Below are 6,417 nucleotides of genomic sequence, written 5' to 3'. Positions count from 1 at the left end.
CAGGAGGCAAGGGAGCAGGTTAGTGGTTTCAAAGCCCTTGGCCATTGGGATCCAAGGCAGGGGGCACTTGGTTAGCCTGCTCACAGACAGCCTCACCTGCATCAGCGAGTCCCCTTCTGAGCGCATCACGCAGAAGACGGCATAGATAGGGATGCAGATGACTGATGAAAGCGCCATAAGGAAACCGATGGAGATGGCCCAGGTGGGGTACACATAGGTATTGTAGGAGATCGGTCGGTACTGGATCACTGTGAACACGAGGATGAACTGAGGAGAGAGGGGAAAGAAGACTGAGTGATACAAAGCCCAAGGGGAGCAAGGGGTGGGGGTGGCATCAGGCAACTGCCCTAATTCCACACCTTCCTGTCCTCCTCCATACTGGTTACGCTTATGGCCAATGTTACACTCACTGCATCTTTGGGACCCCCTCTTGTCTTTGCAGATGTGGTTCTTCCTCATTGGTATTTCCCTTGTCTTCTTCCTTGGCACTGTTCTCTCCTGTACTGGTGCGCTACCTAACATCTCCCCCCTCCCCCAACTCATATGCGAGTGGCTGTTCACAGTCCTCTCCCTCCCATTCTCTCACTGGGAGTGTTCTCATCACACACTCACAAATATAATAACAGGAGAGATGAATCTCCAGCAGATTTGGAAGAACATGGGTGGTGGGAAGCCCAGCATCATCTCAATGTCCTTGAAGTAGTTTCGGTGCCCTGTGTGGAGAAGAGGCAAAGGGTGGTCAGAGGGGTGGTGTGAACCAGGGACGTTGTAACTGGGCACTAGGGCCTGCTGCAGGTTTCCATGGGCCCTGTTGTGTGTAGTAGGGTGTCTGTGGGACTCCACATTGTAGATTGTGCACTCTCTCCCAGCGTGATGGGTCTCTCTCCCCACCCCACATCATGATTCCACAGACTTTCCCTGCTTTGACAGAGGAAGCAGAGCACCAGATAGTCAGAGTTTGCCCCAGAGGTTCCAACTACTTCATGGGAAAGGACCTGGATGAGACAACGGAGCTGAACCCTCCTTGCACACAGCCAGTTCCAGGGTTGTGTTTCTTTGGTGGGGTAGGAACTGGGCCCTCTAGTGGGCCAACTTCCACAGACAGCTAGGAGACACCCTTGTAATTTCCCACAATGTGCCTGGGTGCCTGATGTAGCTCTAGGGCACTGTGGGAAATGCAAAGACTTTCCCAGCTGGAAAAATAGCTGTTTACAAGAGTGTCCACTCCGTAGGGTTTTAATTGTATTTATTGTCATTGTGTTTTTAATTGCTTTTAATTATTTTAAGTGTACATTGCCTTAAGACCAGTGGTTTAAGAAGGTGACAAATAAATTGTGGTGGTGATGATATACTGCTGCCTACAGTCCCAGCTGAAAGGCATAGACTAGAGGATCCAGAGCAGCCATCAGCATTGGTGGGCCAAGAAATAATACTGAGGCCTCAGCAGTTGTCCAAGACTCCAGATGCTGACACCAGGTCTGCTCTTGCAGAGTTTATTTGCCTAGCAACAAGCATTTCTCTCACCAGTGAATGGTAGATCAGCCCAGCATCCTGGACCTCAGCAAGTGCCTCACCAAACTGACCATTGGTACAAGCCTTGTTGGACATGTTATCTTCAACAGAATCCATATCGCCCTGCCTGAGTGACGTTACTCCTATATGGATTTGGGGACTAGGGAAAATATTGCCTTCATCGTTAGTCTGGAGAAACTAATCTATGGTGAAGGTTTCACAAGCCAAGAATGAGCAAAGAGTTTGCTGATTTCCCTCCCAGGGGTACCACAGTCCTTTGTTCTTGTTGAATAAAATTTATTCAATTTCCCTAACAATTCTAGGGTTCCTATCTGTCAGTCACATTGCAGACAGAAGGAAGATGTCTTGGTAGTCTTGACTAGCAGTGAAAGTTTTTGTTGGACTGTGGAATACCCTGCCAAATTCTGATTGGGAATGCCAATCGCTGCCCAGCTTATTCCTGACATAGCTTCTAAAAAGGATGAAGTGCAAACGGCCCATATCTTGACTGGCTACCCCAGAAGAAGCACCCAGGCAGCTCTAAGGATACTTACCATAGATGTACATGATAGACACACACATGATGCACGAAATAACGACAAGTGAAAAGCTTGCTGCATAGTTGTCCATTAACAACAGCCAGTAAATGCCAGCCTGGAGAATGGAGGGAAGGAAAGCTGTCAGTATGGGCAAGACCTATTGCCTTCAGCTCAGTAAGGGCTGATTTCCCTGACTAAGAATGCCCCCTCTCCCTGTGCCCCATACCTGTGTAGTGAGTGGAACCCCTAGAAGAAAGCCCACTACAGCCACACCTAGAGTCACAAAGGTTTTCCGACGGATGATCCACTCATTTCCTATTTCATCCACAATGGCTGTGACCAGAGTCTCCAGGAGGCAGAACTAAGGAGACAATTGACCAAGGAGAAACAGGATGTGAGGAATGTTGAGATGGCTCCAACCTCTCCATCCACCCCCTTTAGCAATACGGCCTGCTGCCTTCCTCCTCCACCTGAATCAGTTCTAATACACTTTCAGGGTGAGGATCTGGACTGTTTGAGATGTGGCCCACAGCCTGTGATCAAAGATGCTTTCTTTGCTCTTTGGGACAATGTGGGCACAAATAACATTTTATATAACACCATTCTTATCTGTTCTTATTTTATCTGTAAGCCACATTGAGTCCCTGTCAGGGTAAAAGCTGTGATATAAATAAATACACGATGATGATGATGATGATGATAATAATAATAATAATAATAGGTTTTTTTTAATGTAACTTTTCTTTCTGCAGTAGGGATAGCCAAAGAGATGCCTTTCAGATGTTGTTAGATTACAATTCTTACCATCGTTGACCATTGGTGATGTCAGCTGGGGCTGATGGGAAATTTGTAGTCCAAAACATCTGGATGCAACCAGCTTGGCTACCTATCCCTAGTCCCTAAGCATGTGACTCAGCTTGTCCTTGCTCTACCCAGTCTGGAAAAAGGAGAATTCATTTCTGATGCAGTGTCTTGGGTGATTTCTGTCAAACCCTCCATCACCCAGTTCTGCAATGCCTCAGGCACCAGTGCCCACTCTCACATACCCAGCCCTCCATTACTAAAGCACTCAAGTGCCCCAATTGCAAGTGTGTCTGTTCTACATAGGTGCCTTTACTCTCTCTCCCACCCCACAATATCTGATGGGTCGATTTCCAGGATTACCTGTGTTCCCAGCCCCAGCAGGATGAGCATGAAGAAGAAGAGAACAGCCCAAAGGGGTGAGACAGGAAGTAGTGTTAGTGCCTCTGGATATGCCACGAAGGCCAAGCCAGGACCATGATCAGCCACCTTGGAAACATCCACACCTAGATGATTGGCCATGAAGCCAAGGATGGAGAAGATGACGAAGCCTGCATAGACACTTGTGGCGCAGTTGGTGATGCTGATGATGATGCTGTCCCTGTTGGGAAGTGGGAGGACATGCCACATTATGAGACACCAGGGAAAGGGTCAAAGAATGAGCCTTGGTGGTGGAGAGGAGGAGAGATTATTTCAGCCATGAAAAAAAATCACTGAATGAATGAGGAAAAGGTCAAGCAAATGGTATCTAATGTACTTCACATTCTCTAAAGCTAAGCGCTTCTAACTCTCAATATCACCAGAGACCCTCTGTAGAGCCCCAAGTAAGCAGCTCTGATTTTTGGAGGAACAAAAAAGCGTAAGACACAAAATTTAAATTTTAATCACCTCTTATTTCCCTTAACAAAGTGTGGCTGAAATATGTAAGAGGTAACTGGTCTGTGTTTAATTCTGAACATGTGTCCTATATTAGGGCTAGCTAATCTGTGGCTCTTGGAGTACATCATCCCTGACCATTGGCCATGCTGGCTGGGGCTGATGGGAGCTGGTGGTCAACAACTTCTGGAGGACCACAGGTTAGCCACCTTGACCTATATGTTTTGTTAAGGCTCTGGTGAAGAAATCAAGTCCCTAGACTTCATGGTTTCATGGAACAACTTGAAAATGGGCAGCATCTAAAATTGAGCACCTCAAAATGGAAGTGGTAGTAGCCGTAGATCCACTGTGGTTCTGCACCTCCCTATAGACACCTTCCAAAGACAAGAACTATGCCACGCTAACAAATCGTTTCAACATCCTTTCTGGATTGCTTATAGAATGAATCTTACCTGTAGCAGTTGTTGTGGAACTTGTTATATGATGCCATGGTGATAAGTCCACCCCAGGCACAGCCCAATGAATAGAAGATCTGGGAAGCCGCATCTCCCCATACCTACCAAAGACAAGGAAAGGGCGTTACCAGCACAGCTTGCCCAATTTACACAAGCCCCCAAACTCCTATGGTAAGGAGGGGAGGGAAAGAGGTGGTATGATCATGAAATCCCAGAGATCATGTCCCGAGGGCAACAGCTCAAGCCTATCCAGCATTCCACACAAGTACCTTTGCATCAAGAATTTTGTCCCACTGTGGTGTCAGATAGTACATGATCCCGGTAACGGCTCCTTCAAGGGTTATCCCCCGCACAAATAAGATTGTCAGCACCACGTACGGGAAGGTTGCCGTGAAATACACAACCTGGGAGTCAAAAGGAAAGTTGGATAAGAATATTAGAAGAGTCAGCTGGACCAGGCCAATGACATCCTGTCCAGCGTTCTGTTGTCACTGTGGCCACTCAGATGCTTGTGGGAAACCCTCATGTAGGACCCGTGCACAAGAGCACTCTATCTGCCTATGGTTTCCAGCAACTGGACAAAGATGTCTTCTTCCCCTGAAACCTTAGTTTCATCACTGTGTCAGTCACAACAGGCTTGCAACTTAACTTTCACTCCCTGCCCTGCTCTTAAGGAAAACTTGCCACTGTTGCTACTGCTATTGTTGAATATTTCTTTAGTACAACGTTTCTCAAACTTGCATCTCCAGCTGTTGTTGGACTACAGTTCCCATCATCTCAGACCACTGGTCCTGCTAGCTAGGGATGGTGGGAGTTGTAGGTCAACAGCAGCTGGAGACCCAAGTCTGAGAAACACTGCTTTAGTACCAACAGTCTGTTAGGCAGCATGATTTTTCTGCCTATATCATGAATCTCTGTCTCCTGCTTAGTAAATGTCTAAGCACTGGGCACACATCTCAGCCTCTTCCTAAGGATCTAGAAGGGCAGTTCTGAAGTAAACATTTCTCACAAGCTACTAGTTAGGCCTGGATAAGAGAGGAGGGGTAGAATGTTCGCAGGCATTGGGTAGGCCATGTTGGAGGCCTAGAGAGCTCATTGTGCTTTGGGTTTCCATGGAGAAGTTAGAAGAGAAAGAACACTACTTGCTTTTCCTGAGGACTTGACACCCCTGATGAGGCAGAGGAAGACGACGACCCAAGAGACGCCCAGACAACCCAGAAGAGGGAGCCGTACCTCGCCCAGGTTCCCAATGTCATCCGACAGCTTCAGCACATACCGCCTGGGGTAGAAGACAGCAGCACAAACCAGAGTTCATATGTGCTCCAGAAAACACACCCCAACCTATCTGCACTTGCCCAACCTGCCCCCTCCCAAAGGTCCAACCCCTGACATTAGGGCCGCTGACATTGCCAGGAGTGACAGCCTATTATGTTACATGCTGGCGTAATGGCCTTATGACATTAGCTGCTTTGATCAAACAGTTGAAAATGGGAGATAGGAACTTGTGCAGAAGTAAGCAAGAAAGAAAGAAAGCGAGTGAACGCACACAATTTAGTACTAGCCTCAAGGTTTTGGTTATTTCTAGACCACTTGCATCATGAGACTTATAAAAAGAAAAAAATATCACAAGCATCTCTCCGATTCCTATGGGAACAGTCCATTTATAACCCTCCTCACAATATAAGAAACATTTCAGGGCCCGACTGGAGCTGAGGTCAATCAGAAGATGAATATAAAAATAATCCTCAACATATATTCTGTTCCAATCTTGTAATTCAAGAGGGAAAATACACAGGATGGTTTTGAACTTTTAAAGTGAAAATGCTGCAGGCTCATATCCCCACCTACGATCTCCATCCCTTGGCACAGCAATAAAGAGCCTGCCTTCTAATTATCCAGATGTGCTTGCCTCTGGCTGCAAATCCTTAGACACTCTCCCATCATTTATGACAAATAAGAGATTTCCCCACATTCATTCTGATGACCCATGAAACTTTCAGGACAGCTGCATTCAAAACGTCTGTGCTTGGTCCCTATTTGGGGCAACATCTCTCCAATATGCAACCTCCCTTAGAAACACCCAGTGATCCCAGGCCGGGAGGATTTAGTAAACATCCTTAACAACTTAGGGAAGGTAAAAATAACGCCACGATCTCCATCTGCCATATTTGAACTAAGATGTGTCCATGGTGGTCAGCTTGTCCTCTTGTGAGGCAGGCCCTCAGCTCACGACT

At 46.9% G+C, this 6,417-nt stretch overlaps 1 protein-coding gene across 3 annotated transcripts in view; it reads right to left on the bottom strand.

Moving 5' to 3' along the window:
* SLC6A9 (solute carrier family 6 member 9) overlaps nucleotides 1–6,417 on the bottom strand; it is a 56,424-nt gene that overhangs the window by 2,393 nt on the left and 47,614 nt on the right. For all 3 annotated transcript variants that reach the window (XM_088674100.1, XM_035124186.3, XM_060276961.2), the window contains 8 exons: nucleotides 5,330–5,462; nucleotides 4,453–4,587; nucleotides 4,181–4,284; nucleotides 3,216–3,453; nucleotides 2,278–2,412; nucleotides 2,067–2,166; nucleotides 613–713; nucleotides 97–267 (listed from right to left, as the gene is read on the bottom strand). In XM_088674100.1, the coding sequence (XP_088530226.1) occupies nucleotides 97–267; nucleotides 613–713; nucleotides 2,067–2,166; nucleotides 2,278–2,412; nucleotides 3,216–3,453; nucleotides 4,181–4,284; nucleotides 4,453–4,587; nucleotides 5,330–5,462 (1,117 nt within the window). The remainder of the gene's footprint in view (nucleotides 1–96; nucleotides 268–612; nucleotides 714–2,066; nucleotides 2,167–2,277; nucleotides 2,413–3,215; nucleotides 3,454–4,180; nucleotides 4,285–4,452; nucleotides 4,588–5,329; nucleotides 5,463–6,417) is intronic.

Source organism: Zootoca vivipara, chromosome 7 (genome assembly GCF_965207765.1).
Source record: "Zootoca vivipara chromosome 7, rZooViv2.hap1.1, whole genome shotgun sequence".
Lineage (NCBI taxonomy): Eukaryota > Metazoa > Chordata > Lepidosauria > Squamata > Lacertidae > Zootoca > Zootoca vivipara.
Note: the sequence above shows the minus strand (reverse complement) of the source record. Positions and strands in the feature narration are given on the sequence as shown.